The sequence below is a fragment of the Aplidium turbinatum genome, chromosome 3 (assembly GCF_918807975.1).
Source record: "Aplidium turbinatum chromosome 3, kaAplTurb1.1, whole genome shotgun sequence".
NCBI classification, from domain to species: Eukaryota; Metazoa; Chordata; class Ascidiacea; order Aplousobranchia; family Polyclinidae; genus Aplidium; species Aplidium turbinatum.
Genome location: NC_137474.1, coordinates 28,746,086 through 28,769,336, shown reverse-complemented (window position 1 = coordinate 28,769,336; position 23,251 = coordinate 28,746,086). Strand labels below are relative to the sequence as shown.

Below are 23,251 nucleotides of genomic sequence, written 5' to 3'. Positions count from 1 at the left end.
TGGTCGTGTGGCGGATACGTAACTACGTATGTGACAATGCTCCACTACATGAATACATTTCTATAGGGCAGGGGTCACCAAATGGCGGCCCGCCACGCTGTATCGCTGCGGCCCGCGGAAGGTATCAGCGTACAAGTATAACTAAAAATACTTTTCTTGAGTTAATGAGCACGAAGGCAAAAAATACTTTCCGGGAAGCATATTTTCGCTTTGCATACGATTCCACCGACCGACCAATCAGATTATAGTTCTAGGTGGGGGTTGCTTAAAGTTATTCCAATGCGATGTCCAGCCACACTGTCCCAGTGGTTGATTAAAACGTCTGTTTTCGAATTTCGAAATTGTCTGTGAGCATAGGTTGCTTATTTTAAGTTTGCAAATGTCATGTAAACACTAGTGTGCGTTTCACCGTTATTGTGTTTCACGAGCAGTACTGTATTCCCTTTATGCAAGTTTTTGTTGGCAAAATAGGTCGGTGTGCCAACTCAATTTATAATAAATTGGCAAAATATTATATATAAATTTAAAGACTTTTTCTGATTGTATTATGAAAATATTTAGCTTAGTACTGCAAAACAACGTTTTTTTTTTTAAAGAAATATGGAACGTTTCACGATTTTGCGTGTCATCCTTGCGCGGGGCCATGCAAATCTTCTCTGTATCGTTCCAATTTTAGTATATGTTCTGCCGAAGCAAGTAGGCCTACTGCAAAATGTTGTTAATCAACAATTCTTGCCATGCTGATAAGCACCGTAAGTGAGACTTGTCAATAATAAAATAAAAACGGTTTTATAGACTCTCACAAAAGGATGAAAAACCTAATCATTGCTTTTTTAGAGGGAAGACTGTTCATGAATTACGATAGAATTACGATTTTTCGGTGATTTCCACAAGCGTTTGTTTCATGTTACCTGGTTTCTTTTTCTCTGTTATTGGAGCCTATTTTTCGCTGATATGTTTGCAGGTCACTATTGTTGCCTGTATTGCGATGTGTCAAACATTTCCTTGTTTACTGAAACTGTTAATTGCAAGATATCTTTTGCGAAGCAAAGTAGCAACACCACTCTTGCTTGGCGATGAATATTCTGATGAAACCTCTCGCCTCGCTATAAGTGCGCAAAACAAGTGGCCTCGTTTATTAGGCATTGTTAAAAACGTCAAAAGTGTTGTAAAAGGAGTTTGGCCTGGCAGTAGCGTTGTTCGATTAATTTTGTTGCTGCGGTATTCTAACATAAGTATGAACAACATGTAACGCTGGATACTGGGTACGAAATGCGTTCTTTTCTAGCATAAGCGTCAACCTACCTATCATTTTATTAGTGCGGCCCGCCACAGCTCTCCTTAGTGCCAAAGTGGCCCGCATGCAAAAAAGGTTGGTGACCCCTGCTATAGGGCATATGAACTCTGGCTACAAGTTGCAAGCATAATGGTGCGACTTTGCTCGTTATTAAACCTAGTCGGAGTTTCGACGGAAAACTAAGTTAATCTTCACTCAAGCCTACCACCCGCTTGAATATAGGCTACGGTATATTTTTTACTGTTTAATGTAGTTATTATTTGACTCACTAAAAGTAAACTCAGTCATGTTCGGAAACTTGAATAATTTATTGATAAAGCTTTCGCCGACGCAAACCTGGACTAACAATAAACGCCGAACACGCGCATTAAAAAACAATATGATATATTTTTTTGTTCAATATAACATTTTGTGTGAAAAGCATTGCCGGTTTAAGCAGCTTCACTCATGGAAGCCATGACATATTTTTCTGTTCAATATAAAATTTTGTGTGAAAAGCATTGCCCTACCTGCCAAGCTGATACAATCTGCAGACTTTACTAGGAATAGCACCTAAATGAACGGGCGCCACAGTGCTCCGCACCTAAATATCCAGACGCCACAGTGTGCGGCTGTGCGCGCCTGTTTGACTGGCGCCTAACTGTCAGCGCCTAAAAGACTTGCTCCCCAGGTAGGGTAATGCTTTTCACAAAATGTTATATTGAACAGAAAAATATGTTGTTTTGTTAATGCGCTTGCATTTATTCGTTAGTCATGGCTTCAGTGAGTGAAGCTGCTTTATCTGGCAATGCTTTTCACACAAAATTTTGTATTAAACAGAAAAATATGTCTTGGCTTCGGTGAGTGAAGCTGCTTAAACCAGCAATGCTTTTTACACAAAATGTTGTATTGAACAGAAAAATATGTCATGCCTTCGGTGAGTGATGCTGCTTAAACCGGCAATGCTTTTCCAGGCCTCGAAATTCCGGCGGTCATGGCGGTCATGACCTCCGGAATGACCTCGAATGTCTGCCGAAGCCGACTCATTGGTCGGTCATAAATGACCGCCGCAAAATTCTTAACAAAAATAGATCTAATGCAGCTAAAAGATATTTTAAATTTGAATTGTTACAATTGTTTGTTTAACGTGAACAAATACGGAGCTGAAACAATAATAGTACAGGCTATTGCTTTAAAGATCACATTAGAGTGGCGTGGTTAACGAGCTGATGGCAAAAGTAGCCATTTTTACATCATTTCAACGCCTTGCAATGTTGCCTTGAAATAAAGTTGTCTGAACTTTTCGGCAGGATATGTATTCTAATTTTCACAATGAGGATTATTGCGTTACATTGATCGTTTGTTAAAAAGAAACGTCACAGAGAAGCAAGTCTCATCTGGGTTCCGCACGTGCTTAGGCGAATGTGGCGACCTTATTCAGTATTCACGCTGATACTGATAGAAAAAGAATTTCTGCACAGAAGGGAGCGTGTTAGACTAACACTATTGTGTTAGTTAGTTAGTTAACACTAACACTATTGATATTGAGTCACTGATGCGCATTTGTCTGGACGGTCCTGAGCTAGAGATTTATGACCCCGCGTTGGCAGTAGCCTAATCGCTTGACACAACGATTCTGTAACGCGAAAACCACGAAATAAGTGATCGTAGTTGTTTTTGTAATTAAAGAAATTTGGATTGTTGTTTTCGATTGTGTTTATTGCGTCGTTACACGCATAGGCGCCGACTTTTCAGAAAACCTTGGGGGGCGAGAATGGTGATGACGTCATAACCATAACGCTATTTTACTCAATTAAAATAGTCTTTGATTAAGCTTACTGTCTTGTTTATATTGACACCTAGGTCGCAAACCTAATTTATTAGAACCGCTGCTTGAAACGATTAGTTTTACGCATGCAGTACGCTTAGTCGTAAAAATTTTGGTATTGTTAGCTCATAATTGGAACAGTTGGAAAACAAGCCCATATCATTTCCTTTTCGTGCGAGTGAATAACGGCGATCAAGACAGTGAAGTTATCGAAATAAAACGCAAAAAAAATCATGATCTCAAGCAGAGTGGAAACCCGCTATCAGTTTTATTAACCTCGTTTTGCTAATTATTTACCTTCAAAGCGTTAACAACGGCGAAGTGTTTTCTCTTCAGTTTTTTATCGAAAGTCTTTACAGTCTTTTATCGAATACCGTATATGCTCGAGTAAAAGTCGAGATGTTCGCAAGTGGTTTTCACCTCAAAAAGACAGGTTCGACTTATGCACGGGACAAGCTGTTGTCTCCAGCTCGCCAGTTTTCAAAATGAACGCATTTTTGCTGAGGCAAAATCATCGCCGACGTAGATTACGGAGTGTGAAATGGCGTCGGACGAAGTAAAAGTTTTGAATATGTTTATTTGCAGTGATGCAAACTTGATTTTCAAATTTGATGATTTCTTGTCAATTCTCAACTTTATGCACTTGTTGAGCAATATGCAAAGCTCACAAGACAAAACAGCAGAAAGAGCTGTTTTAAGAGATTCATTTTATTATTTTTGCGTGTAGTAGGATATAATCGTTCTTATTACGTAACATTCCATGATTGTTGAAGTCGATGTCAAACCTTAGATGTCAAACATACAACAATTGTGTCAGGTTGGCTTGGTGATAATAGCGGCAAGAGACGTCGTTAATGCAGGCAATATCTGCGACCAAGACCATTAAACACCTTTTTTTTATCGGTTTTCGATTTAATTCTCACACATTGCGAACAAAACAATGCGTTCTGTTCAATCATAATTGATCTCACAGCGGGAAGACCTCGTTGAAAATAGCGCGTCTAATTTTGCTGGTTTACCTAATAATTGCGTGAATAGTTACGTGACATTTCCTGCAGTATAAGTTACTTTACGCTCTATTTTGAAATTTCCTCACCTTATGTCAATGCCAATACTTAGATGAACCATCGAATGGTAGTGTCGGGAATAAGCTGTTCGGTTTCTACACGCGAGAAGGAAATATCACCGATTTTCAGGTCAAAACTAGGGTTTCGACTTATACACGAGAATGGAGATCGACCTATACTCGAGTATATACGGTAGTGCAAGAGTGCATATAGATGAGTGTATGAGATATTCTCACAATATATAGTCAATACAGTGCTTAATTAGTTTTTTAATTTAATTTTATTTCGTAGTTTCAACTCGATAAAGTTTGCTAAAATCGATTTCATGTTTGAAGTCACAGAAAATCTAAGGGACGTTTGGATAACTCGTGAAATGGGATTAAACATTCAACCTCGCATTCGCTTTTTCGCTACCACACGTTTTGACTTTGAAGTTGCTCCTCGCGCGCGGGAAGATAAGCAGTGTGTGACTGTGATCTTGCGTGCCATACGCATCTCAGTAGTAATTCACGTTCCAGAGAAAGCTATGTTATCAGCTGCTGTTTTGCGGGCAAGAGCAACCTAGGCTGTTTTTCAGTTTCGGCATTTTTTAAGTCTGTTTAAATGATCTAAATCTCTTTCGTGAAGTATTTTATCTTTGAAACACCACTTGTAATAGCCATTTTTTTGCCCCTCATCCATAAATTTACGGCGAGCGCCGCCAGGGCTGCGATTTTTTCTTTCTTGTCGAACGACCAAAAATTCTACGCTTGTTTGTCGAATAGTAATATGACGTCACAAGAGTCAGATTATAAGCGTTTGGCCGTGAGTTACCGCACAAGTTGTGTGGTATCAGAGTTACTTACTTTAAGTTTTTAATCACACGCTGGTTGAGTGATTCCATCTACGACGGCAAAAACATTGCCGTCGCCAAATCAACACACCTTGGATTGCTGCGACAATTGCCGTATGCTTTAATCACCATGGCTTTAATGTTTAGTCAAACGAAATTTTATGCGCTTCTTCATCGCGTGTCACACGGCGGTAGGTAGCCCAGAGCATCACGCAAGCTATTTCATGCGCTGCCAATGCTCTTGTGAACTGTAAAAAGTTTGCAATCTTATAAATACTGGCTCATTGCTACGCAAAAGTTATTCTTTCATCGAATGCTTATTGTTTACTGGTGTCGTTGCGAATATAAATCCTAGTGAAAGAAGATACAGTTAAAAAGTGGAATTTACCTGCTATAGATTATCAAACAGAAGGAAAAGTTAGTGCGGTATTTTGCAATATTTGTAAAGAATTTTATGACGGAACAAATCGGAATTAGAAAAGCTACGGGGTCAAGTTAAAAAAGTAGTACAAAATTGGATAAACGGTTATTCGGCAGAAACGAAAAATAATGCTTCTTATCATATGGCATTGCGCGTTCATGAACGGGCAGTTTTGCGTCTTCAAGTATTCCAGTGACGATGCGACAGCTTCATCCTCCCATACAGCGTCTTATGATTCCGATTCTGACAGCTAGTTCTTTATCAAACAGACTCGTGTTTGCTCGCAGTATCTCAATTGTGCCGAAATTATGTTAGTGTAAACGTAAATCGAGGCAATCATCTCGCTGGGAGATATTAATTTGTAACCGGTACCTGGTTGAACAATAATATAACGTTATTTTATGATAATTCAACGTCGCTAGATGTCGAATTAATGTAAAACAAACGTAAATTTCTTTTTGGAAATTGATACGCATTCATCAAAATTCGTTATTTTTGCATTGACTTCACGTCTGTAAACGTTGAATCAATGTAAAAATGATGATTTTTGCTGTCTGGGTACGCAATGTAACCCTCCAGGAAAATTAAATAGATTTGTGCTGACTCAAACGTTGAATCAACCCAAAATTAACTTACTTTTCCCCCTGAGTTATTTAACGTAATAGCGTGCGTATCGCTACTTTTGGTATTATTACATCACTACAAATCAAACATCAGATAGACTACTCTAGTATATTTTTCGGTTCTCGTTTTTTCAATGTAAAAACGACGGGTTTTGCCAGCTGGGTTGTGTGCTTTTGAGAATGCAAATGCAAAATCGCCCATTACGTAATCACAGAAACCCTTTTAGTGAATGGAAGTCAAGTTGCAACCGTGTTTATCTGTCTACTATTCTTTATTCACATTGCAAAACATTTCTGCAATCTTGGAACAACAAGTGCATAAGTCAGACATAAGTCCAAACTTGCAAATACGTTGACAATTAAAGTAGCCTATTTCGGTTATTTTATCTATAAAAAAAAAACCGTTGTGTCGAATAGCACAAAACGTGTGTGGCGAAATGATTGATGCCAGGCGTTGGAACTTCGATCAAAGCATTCTCCCGCAGTGTTCAAAATGGCGGCGCTGACGCCTTGGGAGTTTGTCGTGTGAAGCGTCGCTTTTAGACCTTGCTTTGAAGTACCTGGCGCAAGAAAGTTTACATAAGTCAGCACTCTTATGATTGCATCACGTGATGCCCCCCCCTCGATTGTTCCTCGACCTGACGACGTTTAGTCCTTTCTCAGTTTTTTTTCTTATTTATTTTCTTCTTTTTTTTTCTTTTTTTTTTTCTCTTTTTTTTCGTAAGGCACGGACGGCGTTTGTCGAATAATGATGGCGCGTGTCGAGTGACCTCGTCACCGAAAAAGGCAAAAATCGCAGCCCTGGGCGCCGCCCCCCCCCCCCCGGAAGTCGGCGCGTATGGTTACACGACTGTCATTAACGCACTGATTTATTTGCAAGCAATCTGCTTCAGTATACTTCAGGGTCGGTTAATTAAGCCATCAACCATTGTTTGTTTGTTTGTCATATCTTTATCCTGCATTGCGGGAAATCGGACTTGAGCGCTATGCATCGGGGTACGCCTTCCGACGTACACCTGACCCACGCTGCAGCCGACGGCAATGTCTGTTTCCGGTTGTCTACTCTACTTATGACTTAAATTTGATACTACCCATTACTCGAAATCGATCACTGGGTAGAGGCAATTATCGTAAAGTTTCTTGCCCAGAGAAACAACAGCAAGTGCGGGTGGCTGGAGTCGAACATGCAGGCTTTCAACTGCAAGCCCAATGCGCTAACCACTCGACCACTGCTGCGGACATTGCAGAGTTATTCTGGTGTAGAAAATCTTCTTCTACAAACACGACTACACTATACTGTAGTGTGATTTTGCGCAAAATCTACATGCAAAAAATATGTCCGGTTGAGATATTAAATGTCCGCTGAAAAGGCCGGTCCGGTAGGACATGCTTGACCGCCGGAAAAAAGTACAAATTTCGAGGCCTGCTTTTCACACAAAATCTTAAATTGAACAGAAAAATATATTGTTTTTTTAATGGGTGAGTTTGGCATTTATTTGTTGTTTGTCCAGGTTTGCATTGGCGAAAGCTTTATCAATAACTTATTCAAGTTTCCAAACATGACTGAGTTGACTTTTAGTTATACAGTATATGTCCAATAATAACTACACTAAACATCAGTAAAAAATACACTGTAGCCTATATTCAAGCGGGTGGTAGGCTTGAGTGAAGAGTACAGTAAGTTAGTTTTCCATTAAAACCCCGACTAGGTTTTGCCAAAGCTGAACCGATACAATCTGCAGACTTTACTAGGAATAGCACCTAAATGAACGGGCGCCACAGTGCTCCGCACCTAAATATCCAGATGCCACAGTGTGTGCGCTTATTTGACCAGCGCCTAACTGTTTGCGCCTAATAGACGTGGACCGGTGGACCCTCTATATAAGCAACCTGGTTAATGATAGCTGGAATTTCTAACTGTTTTTTTAATTACTCGATCGCTGGTTTAAGAATTGTGTAAGTTAGTGACTGGTGCTATTAGGTTTATCAATCGTTGTCACAGTTTGCATAGAATCGCAACATCACATCTAAGGTTGAGGGTAATCAATATACTGAAAAAGTCACAAACTTTGCCATTAGTTTTATGCTTTTTATTTAAAAAAATATTATTTACCATGTTAATGTCTGGTTCATGTGGGAAGCTTTTATTCGTCTTACTAAGTATTTTTAAGTTTCACTGGATTTTATCAATGTTTATTGGCATTGCACCACTTACCCATCTAGCGACCTTAATACTGTTGTCTACTATCAAAAATATTCTGAAGTCGACTGTCAGATAAACCACTTCAAACAAAAATACGAAAGGATGCCTCAATTGCCTCGTAATCACGCTGTTTAGAACAAGTGTGGTAGGCAATGTGATATTTTCTTTAGTAGGATTGCTTATGATGACACACTGTACAGTCTGTAAATGCCTTACACTAGTAGATGGGTAATTAGCTTAGTCAGATGCTATATATAGTTTATGAATACGGTATACTGTAGTCTGTAGTAACCATATTTGTTGATACAGTATATCGTACAGAAGTCTTGCTCACTAAAGCAGATGAAGTGTATACATAAATTTTAATAAAAAAAATTCCTTGGTTCAGATCGTTGGACTTGATGAAGATCGAGCCGAGTTTAAAGCACGTAGCATGTTTGACCACCCATATCCTTGCACAAAAATTATGTGGATTCCTGACCCAAAAGCTGTTTATCCAGACCTACTTGCTACCAGTGGAGATTATTTGCGGCTTTGGAGAGTTGTAAGTTTCAATATCTGATATCATGTTGGCATGAAACAAAAGTCTCTAATATTAAAGTGCGGGAGACTATCTAATAATGTTTTTTCTAGTGTGACTACATTTCATCTCTGTTGAAATGTAGCTACTATGAACTATATAACCTATGTGATACATTATACAATATATATACAATGCATATCATCATCACTTGTATCATAGCCGATGCGGCCTTTGATTAACTGGATGCTCAGTTCGTAAAATCTTCCAATGTTCCCTTTGTTGTGCAGTATCCCAAAGTGTTCTTGGTTGGCTGATTGATGTATTTCGTTGAAAATTACATACAAATGTTGTTCGTTGTCTGCCACGAGCACGCCTCCGGAAAAGGCGACCGCTTAGACAAAGATTTTCGATTTCTTCTTTTCTGATGATGTGACCGAGAAATTTGAGCTGCCCTTGAGTTATGTTGTTCAATAGTTCCTAGTCTTAATGTACCTGACCTTTAGAACTTCTGCATTTGTGATGTGATCACTGATCAGTATATGAAATCCTGAGCATTCTTCTATAAAACCACATTTCAACTGCTTCAATGTTAAGGAATGGCCCGTTTCGGCGAGTCCGATTCAGTGAGTTCCCTATTCGGCGACAGCCATTTTCGGCGAGTTCCCTATTCAGCGATTTTTTGGGAATCCAACGACGCCTTCTGTAAATCCAATAAGGCAACAACATCATCATCATTTTGTTCCTTCCTCGTATGGAGGGTTGGATACAATGCGCCATTGTTCTCGACCATGAGCTGTGCGTACTGCACATTCATAAGTTAATTTTGTCCATCTGCCTTTACTTCTTTTACCGTTTATCTTCCCTTCTATTAATGATCTTTGTAATGAATTTTGCCTTATTGTGTGTCCGAAATACTTCAATTTTCTTCTTTTGACTGTTTGTAAAAGCATTTTGCTCGAATTGAATTTGGAGAGTACTTCATCGTTAGTGACATAGGCGTCGAAATAGGGTGGGCAGGGTGGGCGGCGCCCACCCTGCCGTGAAACTAGGGTGGGCAAAATATGTTTCGCCCACCCTGTTTTCATGACACTTATGAAGTGTTCGTTACAAGTATTTCCGTTTTTGTTAAACGCTGAATTATCCAACTAACTGCAGCGCAACTTCTTGTTTACACTATGTCTTTCGCTAGGTATCCGACAGAACAAAGCAATTTCACAACAACGCTGCGTTGAAAAAGGCGGTTTTTACTGCATTGTTGTTGCTACGGCAACTGCCACACGCTGGAGTCAGCGTAAGGGAATATGAATATGACATCATAATGAACATGACAATAAAATAACGGATACAAACTAAAGACGTACTGAAACATTCGCTTTTTACAAATCTTTTCTCACAAACGTGTTGCTGGATATAAATTGGGGCACCGCGCGATGTTGTAATTTCATTATTGAAAAGTTAAACATGAAGCAAAGTCAAACATCTATTCACGCATTCTTAAAACCAGCTTCCAAAAGGCGTCGAGATGATAACGTTGAAGACACCACGTCCAGCACGAGTGAACGTAGAGATGACATTGATGAAGAAAGCAATGCTTCAAGGATGGACAGTGGTGAAGTCAATGTCTCAGGCAATGCACCGGTAGTTTTAGAAGACAGCATGAGCCATGGATCTCTTCCTGCTCCATTTGACGTTAGCATGCTGTCTTCTAATCAGCTTCCGGCTCGGGAAGGTCGTGTATTGCAAAGGAAGCTTTTTTCCGAATTCCAGTGGATGCGTCTTAATCCTGATGGTACTTGTTACTGTAGTCACCTGTCCGAACATTTTGCGGCAAATCCGAAGGCGCCACTTTAAAGATAACAGGTCACGAGTCACGCGCTTTTTAGGTCGCAAAGGAAAACATAAAAGAAGTTTGTTTAGTTTAGCAGCGCTCATAAGATCGCAAGGCGCAAGAAATCAAACATCAAACCTATTAAAGCTTAATTGCTGCAGCGACGCAAAACGCAGTCTTTGTGAGAAAGACTGAACCATTGCGAATTTGCAAACATACACATTCAATGAAATCTGTTTGAAAACTCTCGCCCACCCAGAATTCCTCTCTTCTAAGAAAAAATCGACGCCTATGGTTAGTGATCTTTTGTTTCCATGAAATTTTTAACATTTGCCTGTATGTCCAGAGCTCGAAGGCATCGATCCGTTTCTCCATTTTTTGTGACATTGTCCAAGTTTCAGAATTGTATAATAGGGTCGACCAGATATAGCATTTTAAGATCCTGAGACGAGTTGATAAATTTAAACTTTGATTGGTTAAAATATTTTTCATTTTTCCAAATGTAGTTCTTGCAATTTCTATCCGTCTAAGGCAACAACACCTTCTGTTTATTTAGAGAATTTTATTCCACAATATCGTTCTTTTGCATTTCGACAAAGAAAAATGAATTAAAATGAAATTTAGTGAAAAATGTTTAAACTATTAAATTAAAATGTTTGCTCACATAAAATTGACATGAAACCTACGTCATCCACCTTCTTTGCGTCATATTTATGTCATCGTCATGTCATTCATTTTTTAAATGAGCTATTTGTTGATTTTATATGATATATATTTCAAATATATATATTTTACATCAAAACAACCTTTTTCACAAAACGATGCTGTATGTGTAACTCAAAACAATCAAAGAATTTTTGGTGTCAACAAAACTTTTGAATGTAATGTGAAGGCAATTACATTGTTTTAACGTCGCCAGACGTTGAAATCGTGTACAAGAGGGAACTTTTGCTGACCAGGTTGTACCTGAGAAACATTTACAAAAGCCATTCGATTTATTCAAAGAACGCAATCAGCCTAATAGTTCATATTTACATTGATTCAATGTCTAAATATTGAATAATATTCAATCGTTGGATTTAAAAAAATCGCTGAATAGGGAACTCGCTGAAAAAGGCTGTCGCCGAATACTAATTGGGAACTCGCTGAATCGGACTCGCCGAATCGGACTCGCCGAATGGTAGCAGACCCTCAATGTTACGTCTAGTTTCTTGAATGTATATTACAAGTATATATATATGATATAGAAATAAACCTTACACTACGTCCTGAATGGGCAGTTTAGCTCTAAATTTTTAACCAATTTTTAATGGAAATTCTCGTTGTTTGCTTGGACTTGGAGACTCGACATACTGTCGCGGCCGACCATCTCACCACTAGACGACTTGATGCGAATTTCTTACTAATCTGATTAACTCTTCTTTATCATAGCGTGCCCTTGGTTCGTTTGACTTAAACCTTGGATATCTGTAGATCCATTTTAGGAAACAACAATAGAGTAGCGGAATCTTAAAACTTGTATTCCCCAACTCCAATATCGGTTGATTGTTTATATATATATTTTTAAATTGTATAATACTATTGATGAAAACTGTTTAATATTGATCAAAAAGATAAGCTGCCTTTGAATCTAAACTGCACAAATGATGAGAAATAAAAGGTTAATAAGGCATGGTTTGCAATGGAGAAAGTATGGTTTGACATCAAACGTACATTAACATCGACCATTAGTTGCTCAGGCTGGTTTTAATGATCAAAATGTTTCCTTATAACTTTTCTGTATACACAAAAATTACATGATTTAAGTTTCCATCAACGATTACTGTATAGGTTATTTGACATATGATTTGCACAATGTAAACCAACATTTTTTGTCATCTAGCTGGACTTTCATAACAAGCTATTCTAATAAAAATAACATTGTGACATTAACTGGACTTTATATCGCATTGTCAGCCTGTTCCGATTCCAACACTCCTTTAAATTAACTGCAACTGGTTTGCACATTTATTTGAATGTTTATGATGAGTGGCTATTGCAACAGTGGAAACCCGCAACATTGAGATGGTCTCACAGCTTCTCACACTTAATTGTTCCATAAACACTGGTAAACTGAGACAAACTTCGTTTAATATTTCAAACAACCTGGCAGTGACAATTAGATTGTAGAATATATATTGCAGTTTTGTAGTTGCTACAACAGTGGTAGGGTTTGTGGAACAACAACAACAACTGTGGAACAACAGTGCTAGGGTTTGTTCATCAAAACTATGCACCTAAGCCGATTTTAAATTCAATGGCAGATGCAGTGGATTGATCTGAATTCAACTCTCATTTACTTCATTCCTACAGCTCTCAGCAATAGACTTAAGGCACTTTAAGAAACTCGAGAGAGGTTTTTTTTAATTAACAACAACCAAAGTTAGTGTCACAGCTTACATAAAAAGAATTAGCATGTTTTATGTAAATATCCATGTAGTAAATATCTAAACGTTACTGACTCGTTTGCTGTTGAATATTTCTGGAAATTTCATACCAGTTAAACACAACTTCTTTCTCTATAGGACTCTGCATTAGGTCATCAAGTCTCTCATTAAGAAGACAACTTCTTTCGTTTTAATATCAATTTTTTATTGTATGTCTGTAGTACAACAAAGCGAACTTTCTACCAAACATTTAATATGAATTACTATTAGTCTACTAAAACTCGTTTCAGCCATCGTCAGATCTTGTAAAATATATCAACAGCTCTGACCCAAAATTCAACGTGTTTTTGATGGTTAAAGAACGCTTGGCGAAAATCGCAGGCACCTTGATAATAATCGGCTGCTCCAGAGTCTGTTCTATTTTTGTAGACCTGAAGGTCTGGGCCGTCTTCAAACTTTTAGGTTGTCACTGCAGAATTCTTCTACCTCGTTTGAAGTTTTTGTTTAATGATGTGATTTTCACTGATTTTGTATGTCGGCTTTGAATATATCAATTCTTCATCTTTGTAGATTGGATAGCTCATTATATGCATACCGAATATGTATATATCGTCCCGCTTTTGCGTACGACTTTGCACACAAAGAAACCGCCAGCGGTTGAAACAAGTAGCGATGATTTGGCTCTCGAAGTGTGCGCTTGGGCACGGGCATCAGGACACACGGCCATTATTTGGCTCTTTTAAATTATTGCAAATCATAAAAATTAAAATTTTCATCTGCCTCATCCTCACCATGTTTCTTATCCACACTACATTTTTTATCCGCGCAAGTGCGTATATACCATCCCGCTGATTGAAAAGCACTGCCATAGACTATATGCATAGGCGCCTAAGCCGTGGAGGCGTGGGCCGTGGGGGTCAGGCCCCCACGCATATTTCTGCGTGGGAGCAACTTTTTATGCTGCATTGATACATAAAACAATAGATAAACTAGCGATCGGCAGCAAGCAGGAAAACATTTTTAAATGCAAACCGCAAACAGCTTCGCGATAAATAATCACTAGAACGAGTAGCGATGCTACAATCCCACCCCAGCCAAAAAAATCTGTCATTTTTACATTGATTTAACGTCTGCAGACGTTGAATTAATGTAAAAATGACTGCATTTGCTGTCTGAGACATAGCAAAAATCTACCATTTTGCGTCGATTCAATGTGATCAGATGTTGAATGCACCCAAAAGCAACATAATTTGCTACGTTGACGCAGCGTGCGTTTAGCTTAATGCGCTTGCAAACAGACTCGATGTCGCTTTCGAAAGTCGAAACCTCTGCAGAGAATTGTCGCAGCAGTGAATCGCTTGCTGTGAAAATGAACTTGAAGTCTCGACCCGAGGTAACCACTAACCAACGTAACAAGGGCTGGTACAAACCGCATTGCGCACACGCGGCATAAGCAACGCAGCAACGGAATCGCGCAAACTGCATGGCGCACACACGACCGTTGCCATAGAAACCCGATCAAAGGCGGGAATATGCGCATTTTTTGTTTTATCTGCAACACGAAAACGGGCGTTTTATAGCGAATTGAAAGCAGGTCAGTCATAAGTTGCAATATTGTAGAGAAAAGGGAGCAATGTCAAGTCGAAAACTTAATCAAACGTCTCTCCGTAACTATTTTTCAAGAGCTGTTTACGGATGTCAGCAACTTTTAAATTTATTCAAGGTGACGTGCTGTTGAATTGATGTAAACATGAATGATTTTACTTTCAACAGGTATATTTTCAAGCCTATGATCAAGTTAGTATTTTTATTCCATTTACTGGCTTTTAGTAAACTTTTTCGTCTCTTGTTTCATGCTAATAAATCTAGTTTCATGCTAATAAATCTAGTTCGTTGCTAAACTTTGTGTGGTGCTTAGCTTAAAGAGTCGCAGTCCATCAACCGCTAGCCAACGCAGACGCATAGCATGTGTTTTGGTCGAGTTTTGTTTATAATAATTAACGGTAGGTCGAACGTAGCGATAATTCCGAGTGTGGCAATAAAAGCAATCCTAGTGTGACGATATAATTAATTAATTACGTCATCTATCTGCGTGACATTTTGCTGAATTTACGTTGCTGCTGATGAAACACGCTTTTGCCCCCACGTCCAAAAAAATAGTTAGGCACCTATGACTATGACTATATGTATGTATGACTATACGCCTATGACTATATGTATAGCAAAAATTAAAGTTTGCTCTTTTACTTTTATTTTATTTTGTTTTTCTATCATTTCAGAAATACTATCAGCAATAACAGTTTTCAAATATTTGTACATAGGGACAAAAAGAAGTGTTTGTGTTCCTGTTGGTTTTGTGTTTAGGTATAGTATACCTTGTGCAATGTGCATGTGCAATTTGACTTTAGTCGTTAATACATATACGATGCATCTGTTGAACTTGGGTCTGCTACTATTCGGTGAGTCCGATTCGGTGAGTTCCTAACCTCTAACCCCTAACCCCAAACCCCTAACTCTAAAACGGCAATGATAATTAGGCTACGGTACCCAATAATTAAAAAAAAAAATTGAAAAAATCCTCCGTTAAGGGATCGGACTCACCGAATCAGACTCACCGAATCGGACTCACCGAATCGGACTCACCGAAACGGGCAATTCCGGTTGAACTTAGCGTGCATAAGGCCTATGTGTTTTTTCAAATATATATATGTTTTTAGGGTGAGTCGGAGACAAAGTTAGAATGTTTGTTAAACAACAACAAGAACTCGGATTTCTGCGCTCCTCTAACTGCGTTTGATTGGAACGAGGTTGACCCTAATCTACTTGGTAAGATATCTTTTACTTTTAAACATGCTTCAAAATTTTACAGCTTTTTACAGGAAAACACTTATGTGGTATCTGTTGAGGTTTATCTTAGTTCAATGTAATATAATAGTAAATTAATGTGTGTTTTTATCCAGCACTGCAGCTATCGCGGATAGGTGTTGTTCTCGGCATTTTACAAAGCAGACAGTGTCAGTGCATATTCAATAACCAATGGAATGTGCTGTGTGAAACTGGTATTTCCAGAATGATTAGTTTAAAAAGTTTTACATCTATGCAGGGACAAGCAGTATAGACACGACATGTACCATATGGGGACTTGAGACAGGCCAAGTCCTTCGAAGGGTCAATGTGGTCTCGGGTCATGTGAAAACTCAGTTGATTGCTCATGACAAAGAAGTAAGTATTGACACCTAAAACATTAAAAACAAATCTATACATACCACCTCGCCCCAAGAAATAAGTAAAATTTCGCAAATACAAGATTATTGGTAAAGCCTTTGTTTCTGGTGTCTGTCTTGCTTTCCAATCTTTAAAATTGAACTGGTCTTGTGAAGAACTTGTAAAATTCTATAATTAATCTCTGAAATCTATTTGTAATGATCATGCTCCGATCTCCTCCCAATTGCTCACACTCAGAACAAATTCTCTCTAGTTTACTATGGAACTCCAGAAAGAAAAACAAATTCGAATAAAGCTTGAACAAAAATGAAGAAAAACTAAAATTATCTATTTATCGAAATATTCACAAAAAACAATGCAAATATGTGAACATGTTAACACTTAAAGCCAAGAAAAAGTACTATCTTAAGCTAACCAGTGAAAACTAAACTCCAAAACAATTCTTCAAATTTTCTAAAACATTGATTACCACAATACCACATTATGTTATTATTAATCAATACTTTTTTTTCAAGTCTAAACCTTAAACCATTTGACCACTGGGTTAACACTCACAATAGTATTTCAACATTTTTTTTAATATAATATAATTTATGTTGTGGAACCGGTTTTCTTCCTATAGGATTCATCAGCACAACTGGATCGAAACGAAAAAATTACAGAAGATTACTATTAGCACAACTAGCCCAAAAAAACGCAAATTTACATGTTAAATAAATAAAAAAATAAAAGTCACTGAATGTCCAAAACCTTCATATCCTTGCTTTATTCTTTTTCATTTCTTTTTTTCTTCATAGTTGCTAAATATACGAAATACAGAAAATATTGCAACAATTTGATACGGTAACTTACTAAACTGTCCGTACAAGCAGCAGTAAAAAGTAGAATAATTGAGATGAATTTTACAAGTATGATTAAGAAATGCTTATGACGGTGCAATATGGAACAAACGCTTCTATTACATCATCATGCTAAACTTTTATTTTTTTATTTATTTAACTTATTTATTATTTATTTATTATTTTATTTTATTATTTATTTATTATTTTATTTATTTTATTATTTATTTTATTATTTATTTATTTATTTAGTAAACTTAGAAATTTGGGAACAGCGGTCAAACAAGGCTATCGCAAACACAATAACCTCACTACTGCACAGCGCAACAGCCTTAACAAAATTCGAAAATTGGTGTCTGAGAAAAAAATTGTGATTTGCAAATCAGACAAAGACGGCAAAATTGTTTTACTTGATTACCAGGATTATGACCAAATTTTGCAAGAACAACTTAAGCAGTTTCAAACGTTGCCCTACAATCCCACCACCATCAACAAACACATGGATCAAATTAGAAAGCACTGCGAGGATTTTGTCTTGAGATTGCATAAATTGGGTGTCGTTGACGATAATCTGCTATACCATACAACCGGATTTAAACTAAAAAGTTCATCCTACCATCGAGAGACAGGTAAAAATGCCAAACATTTTCGGGATAATCAACCAGCCTACTGTTACCCTCTCTTCAAAACGCACAAACTGATTTCGGAAAATTTATCCGCTGTCAATGTCAAAGACATTCCAGTACGTCTACTTCAATCTGCTGGAATGATTACTACATCCCGCATCACCGCTTTCCTTGAAAAACTATTGGCACCCATCAGCATCAAATTTTGCCAATCCAATCCGAACGAATACTGCAGGGATAGCAGAAACTATATTGAGGAGCTATTGTCCTGGCAGAGTACAAATTCAAGTACAATTGATAACGTTTTGAAGAAATCGCCCTTATACATTGTAGCGGCGGATGTGAAATCACTTTATCCTTCTCTTAAACGTTCAGTCGTTGATGTTGCCTTGTATAGTGCTTTGAACACACACACCACATTTTCTGCTGAAGCTAAGAAAACAATTGTTGATTTAAATAATTTCTGTATGAACAATGTTGTGACTCAATATCAAGAGCATTTTTTCACTCAAGCTGATGGTATTATAACTGGAGATAACAACTCAGTTTCACTTGCTAATATAACTATGCATTTCATTCTGCAATCTCTGTGTACAGTTATTAACCAAGCATGCATTTTCAAAAGATTCATCGACGACATCATTTGGCTTTCATTTGGACTCGAAACAACTAATAATATAAAATTAGCGCTTATTGATAATTTCGCCAAATTTGGACTTGAATTAACATTCAGACAGGTTGATACTTCTCAAGAGACAGGCGCAGTGGAATTTTTAGATGTCAATCATTGCATCACCCATGGTAACAAGTTTAAATTTACCACTGAAGATTTCGTCAAAGCTACAGCAAAAGATCGTTGCTTCATAAATGGAAAGTCGCACCACCCTATATCCACCTTCAAATCCATATTATACGGAGAAGCCATTCGAATGCGTCTTCTGAATGAGTGCCATGAACATTACATTTCCAGCTTGTCAAGACTTAAAGAAAAAGCTACTAGGTCAGATTTCCCTATCGCGATGACAAATGACATGATTGGAATTGCTTCAACTTGGACTGACAGACTTAGGCCACCAAAACCTCAAAAGAAAAACAGCAAGACTGTGTGGGCTACTGCTTTCCCAGCTTTATTAAAAATGAGTGAAAAAGAAAAGGAACTTAAACCTGATGTCATGATCACATACACAAGGCCAAAAACAATTGGAAATTATGTTACAAACTACAAAGATCTATCAAAAAAAATCCAATCTTCTGTTCTACAAAGAGGTTATTCTGCCCCTTGTGGTCGCTGTGCGTTGTGTGGTAACCATGGTCATCATCGTTTGTCAATGGTTTCACATAAAACGACATTGAGCACTCCGCAAAGACTTTTTAAGTTAAAACAGGAACTCAATTGCAGCAATTATGGGATTTATGTAGCAACATGTTTACTTTGCCATGAACAATATGTTGGACAGACGGTTAATAAATTTTCGGTTCGCTGGTCAGGCCATCGTGCAACTTGGAACACTTTCGATTTTTCCTCTAATAATGACAGGGCTGCGTTATTAAAACATTTTGCTATATTTCATGATCTAAGTACTGAACCACAACTTTCCCAATGCTACAATGTCACATTTGTTGAACAACCCAATATTGATAATCTAGATGCTTGACATAGGATACATGCCAAAATAAATATCCAAAAATTAATTCTGCCACAAGTTTAATTTTTTGACGCTCCACTACATTTTTGGTATTTTTTCAATATTTTACTGCCTTATTATTCACTGCCGTCTTTGCCTACTCTTTTTTCCACAACGCTACATTTTGTGTTTTCCAAGACGCTCCATTTAATTATTTATCGCTGTACTTAGTTTGTTTATCACTGCCTTTGACTGCCGTGTTCCGCATATAATTTATTTTCTTTGCCGTAATTTGTCACAACGCTACATTTGCAGGCTTTGCTCATCGCTCTTTCATCATTTCTAGTTTATAATTTATATTTGATACGTAATTTACTTTACTGCCGGCTTGGTTTAGTTTTCATTCAGCATTTTTTCAATATTTACGCTTTTGCTTTTTCAATTTTTTACGCTCATGTTTTGGCATTATTGCGTCACTGTAATGTTGTTTAAAACATTACTTGTAGGTTTTAACTGCCCTTTATCAGAACTGACGATGCACTGAATAAGTGCGAAATATATTTTCTGTAACATCTACTGACAACTGATCCCTGTTACCTTAGCAATTGAGGTTTTAGCTTTATTTATTTAACATGTAAATTTGCGTTTTTTTTGGGCTAGTTGTGCTAATAGTAATCTTCTGTAATTTTTTCGTTTCGATCCAGTTGTGCTGATGAATCCTATAGGAAGAAAACCGGTTCCACAACATAAATTATATTATATTAAAAAAAATTTTGAAATACTATTGTGAGTGTTAACCTGGTCAAATGGTTTAAGGTTTAGACTTGAAAAAAAAACTATTGATTTATTTTCTTAATGATTGCTTTCTGTGTTAGGTTGATCGCCCATTTGAGGAATTGTCATAGTACCTGATCACCTTTACCAGTTAGTTTTTCTCACTTTTGATCACTTTTGATGTTATTATTATTACGTTTATTATTATTATTAGTTGATACCACAGTTTTGGCACTTGTGTCACAACTTTTCACCTGGCGTTATATTTTAACTGTTTTACTCAGTGGTCGATTTGTGTGATTTCAGGTTTTAACTGAGGAAGAGGTTTTTTTCATTCTAGAGTAAATGTTCAATCCATTGAAATTAGAAGAAAAATATCGTTTTTTCGTCTGATTGTCTTTTTCATAATTATTGTTCGTAATTATATTGTGCCCTTTTTCCAGTTGCTTGAAGACTATTTACACTATTTCATTTAATTCAGTTATCTTCAACCGGAGTTCCGCGGAACATGTAGTGGGGTTCCCTAAGTTTAAAGAGTTTCGCAAATGTTCCTCGTTGTTTTAGCAAAACTGATTTCTTGCTTCAGTATATTGATTCGTCATTCTGAATTTTTACATCACCGTGCCGTGTTCACACTACAAGTAGGCCAGCTAGTTAAACAAGAGGTTGAGTGCAATCAATAACCGAAACGAAAACATTGATAGTTGTTGCGTCACCTGTTCATTGTTATGCTATTAACTAGAGATGTACCGATATATCGGTATCGGTGATATCGGCCATTTTTTGAGTATCGGTATCGGCAAAATTTGGCCGATACTAAACATGTAAAAAAAGGCGTTTGCTGCGGATTTTTGCAGAAGCAAAGATATTACATAGATTTTTTAAAGTAGTAACTAACACCACATTGATATAGAAAAATAACAACCTGTTCAAATTTTTGATACCTCACACTCCCATGACTTCATGTACGTACCTCTTGGCATTGTTTGCTTACAGTGATTCTTTCACTCAAACAAAACGTTTTGTTTCAGCAGTTTTGCGTTGTTAGATTCTTAAGTTGTGAAGGAGACTCAATTTCTCCAATATTTATCATGCTTTTCTTTGTGTTTCTTTTTATTTCTCAGCAGAGGATAAAACCAGGCCAAGACTACCCAGGTAGCAAAAATGTATACTTTTGCATCGTTTTTACGTTGCTAAACGTTTAAAAAACCATGTAACTTGGTTGTTTTTAGTAAGCTGGTTTTATCAGTTTGTGATTTAATATCCACATTTCGTTGTAATAAACTCACCAAGCTTAAACAATGTCATGGCAGAGTAAGTAGGCTTAAAATGATAGCAATGGGACTACCAATCCTCACTAAACTAATCAATAAATGGTCTTGTTGCGCCTAAGATGACAACCTCATTGTGAAGAAAGGAGCGTTCTTCCCGGCTATCAGCACAAGGCTGAGCACTCACTAGTACAGCGAGCTGTTGCGATTCGCTAACCATAACGGTGTAGCTTCCACGCTAGCCATTTAGACCATTAAATCAACTATATGTTTCTCGGCAGCCGTTTTGTAGCAAGAATTGACATCGACAAGAATTGAAATGGCTAGTGTACGCCCAGACAGCAGAATAACTAAGTGTTATGATTTAATTTAGGGTGCTTTAAACAGAACATTTTTGCACGTAAAGCATTAAATTACCACTTTGGGCCCATAATTTGCTTGCAAAGCACTCGCTTACCTTTCTGGGCCCTTTTGCTAGATTATGGGCCCCCCAGGACTAAAGAATAACAACTTTAATGCTTGAAATCAGTCGTTTAGAATGGTTTTAGCCAAACATTTTTGCGCGTAAACTATAAAACCAAAATTTTGGGCCCTCCCAACAAACACAGGCTTGGGCCGTCAAGGGTACGCCGTACCCTCCGTACCCCCTCTCATAGGCCTTGGTCATTTTAGGCGCAACAAGACCATTTTGATTAGTTTAGTGAGGATTCGTAGTTTCATTGCTTTCATTTTGAGCATACTTATTCTGCCATGACATTGTTTAAGCTTGGTGAGTTTATTACAACGAAAGGTGGAAATTTAATCAGAAACTGATAGAACCAGCTTACTAAAAACAACCAAGTTACACGGGTTTTTTAAACGTTTAGCAACGTAAAAACGATGCAAAAGTATACATTTTTGCTACCTGGGTAGTCTTGGCCTGGTAAAAGCTTTTCAACCGAACGACAAGCGCCATTAGGTTGCACATTACTTGTCGAATAGTTTTTGTACGACTACACAAATCACTTGGTTTATATTTTACATCTTATTATCAATTATGATAGCCTATTTGGAGAGTTTGCGCAAACACTTTATTAATTTTTCAGAAACCCCAATTATGATGTAATGTTTCTTCCCTTATACCCCAGTCCTCAATTATGGTGGCCTTTCATTACTAAAACCTACTATTATGACACAACAATGCAGTTGAGATTGGATTCTTGAATCTTTAATAAGTTATGCCAATTGAAAGCTTTTTTCAATAGTTTTATGCAAATAAGGTAAAACTTAGCATTTGATATGATTCCTTGCAAATACCAAAATTGCTTCTTTTTGTAACACCAAAGTATCGGCCAAAATATCGGTATCGGTATCGGCCTAAAAAAGTGATATCGGTATCGGGATCGGTATCGGCCAAAATATTGGTATCGGTACATCTCTACTATTAACACGAAAAACGTTATTGTTTTGATTTAAATTTTTGTTGGTGGAGATTCCGTGACAAACGCGAAAGTAAGTCAGGGGTTTTACGATGACAAAAAAGTTGAGTGCTGATTTAAATTACTGTAAAACATTCATGTCTCTTCATAAATGCTTTAAATTGTTCTGTGTTGGTGTCTTGACTTGTGTCGTTATGTTTTCCAATGTGATGACCAGCATGGTGTTTGGAGCAGGTGTATGACATCGCTTTCAGTCGGGCTGGAGGAGGAAGAGACATGTTTGCCTCCGTAGGAGCCGATGGTTCAGTGAGGATGTTCGATCTGAGACACTTGGAACATTCAACGATCATATACGAGGCAGGTTTATGTCATTGCTTTATTTTTTGTTGACCACACTGTGCTGAGTTTTATCTTTCCTCATTTATCACTTTCTAATCACAAATTTT

The 23,251-nt window shown here is 37.5% G+C and overlaps 1 protein-coding gene and 1 non-coding gene across 2 annotated transcripts in view; one reads left to right on the top strand and one right to left on the bottom strand.

The window, feature by feature from the left end:
• Positions 1 to 23,251, top strand: part of LOC145766348 (DDB1- and CUL4-associated factor 7) — a 34,847-nt gene that overhangs the window by 6,513 nt on the left and 5,083 nt on the right. Inside the window, exons 2-5 of the mRNA XM_082578043.1 lie at positions 8,639 to 8,794; positions 15,745 to 15,853; positions 16,131 to 16,249; positions 23,040 to 23,162. Coding sequence (XP_082434169.1) covers positions 8,639 to 8,794; positions 15,745 to 15,853; positions 16,131 to 16,249; positions 23,040 to 23,162 — 507 coding nt within the window. The remainder of the gene's footprint in view (positions 1 to 8,638; positions 8,795 to 15,744; positions 15,854 to 16,130; positions 16,250 to 23,039; positions 23,163 to 23,251) is intronic.
• On the bottom strand, positions 595 to 698 carry LOC145767756 (U6 spliceosomal RNA). Its single transcript, XR_014288899.1, has one exon. It is a non-coding gene; the product is annotated as a U6 spliceosomal RNA (small nuclear RNA).